Raw genomic sequence first — 1,367 nt, 5'->3', positions numbered from 1 at the left:
GTAGCCGAGAGAGAAATTGAGCAATTTCCGATGCTACCCGGACAATTGCTGGACCTTTGTCCAAAAGAAAAATTTAAAAGCTCACCAGGATTGCATCTTGGATTTCAGATATGAAAGAAGGGATCTTTTCAATAACTTGAGCTTGAGAAAGGTAAGTGAATGCACCAGCAAGATCATTCTGTCCTATGTCTATCATGTATAGTGCATTCTTCAAATCGTCTTTCTCAACCAAGTCTTCCAAACCTTGTCAAATTAGAAATCAAATAGTTATACATTAATATCAGTCAAACGTATCATAGGAATAAAAAGACGGAGAAACATAGAGATAATAACTATTAGTTGAGTGATCATATGAGAAATCAACTCCATACAACTATACTAGTGATAAATATTACCTGTGGATTGTAACTGAAGAAACCTTACAAATTGAAGAACTTGAGTGCTGAGACTAAATAAAACATTTTTGGGGAGTGTACTTGCACCTCCTATTGCAAAATTTGCCCCGTTCTTAAAATTAGGTCGTATAGATTCCAGATATGGAGTCAAATAATTCATGTTGAGATTTTCACCTGTTAGCATGTTAGTGACGGAGTCAGAAATTTGACTAAGGAAATATAAGAAAGGATATGAAAATGTCAAACTTATGAACCTATATCAAGAAGATTCAACCGTTAATATAAGAAAAATTACATAAACTAGCAACACTTTTTTCGAAATTATAACTTATAGCAAAAGTAGCAATATTTTACCCATTTCATAGTAGTAGAAAAATATGTATTTTTCAGTTGTGCATATGTATTTATGAGTAATACATATATATTTGTATATGTATTTATATAACAACATTTTACTTAAATACAAATACAATTTGCTATTTTTCGTAATAACGAAACTGTTGCTATAAAAATTATAATTAAACAGAGTTGCTATTTCTGAAATTTTCCCTATATTATATGCAAACTTTACTTTTAAATAGTCCGTGATTGATGATAGTTCGTAAATATTTATAAATGTGAAAATTGGTTATTGAGTTGTAGACTTTTATCAGTTTGGTGTGGATCTAATATTATGATGTATAATGTATGTTCAGTTCGAGTAGGCCCATAAATGGAGAGTCCATCATAGTTTCATTAGTTACAGCTTCAACATGTAATTTCTCTCAATTTATATCATATTATTTGACTAATCAAAATTTTTAGAATGAAAGGAAGAAACTTAAAAGTTATGATTGAAAATAAGTTATAAATATTTATACTGCTACAAATTATTTTATTAAAGATAAAACGAAAACAATTAAACATTAAATTTTACTAAGATATATAAAAATGTGTCAATTTTTTGAATTTATTAAAAAAAAAAATATCACG

The 1,367-nt window shown here is 28.4% G+C and overlaps 1 protein-coding gene across 1 annotated transcript; it reads right to left on the bottom strand.

The window, feature by feature from the left end:
• Positions 1 to 9: 9 nt before the first annotated feature.
• LOC124891860 (GDSL esterase/lipase At3g62280-like) lies at positions 10 to 745 on the bottom strand. The gene is made up of 2 exons (XM_047403436.1): positions 396 to 745; positions 10 to 243 (listed from the first exon to the last, which is right to left on the bottom strand). The coding sequence occupies exons 1-2, from the start codon at positions 577 to 579 to the stop codon at positions 74 to 76; spliced, it is 354 nt and encodes a 117-aa protein (XP_047259392.1). The 5' UTR covers positions 580 to 745; the 3' UTR covers positions 10 to 73.
• Between the last annotated feature and the right edge of the window lie 622 nt (positions 746 to 1,367).

This window comes from Capsicum annuum, unplaced genomic scaffold (genome assembly GCF_002878395.1).
Source record: "Capsicum annuum cultivar UCD-10X-F1 unplaced genomic scaffold, UCD10Xv1.1 ctg41639, whole genome shotgun sequence".
NCBI classification, from domain to species: Eukaryota; Viridiplantae; Streptophyta; class Magnoliopsida; order Solanales; family Solanaceae; genus Capsicum; species Capsicum annuum.
This window is presented reverse-complemented; position numbering and strand designations above follow the sequence as displayed.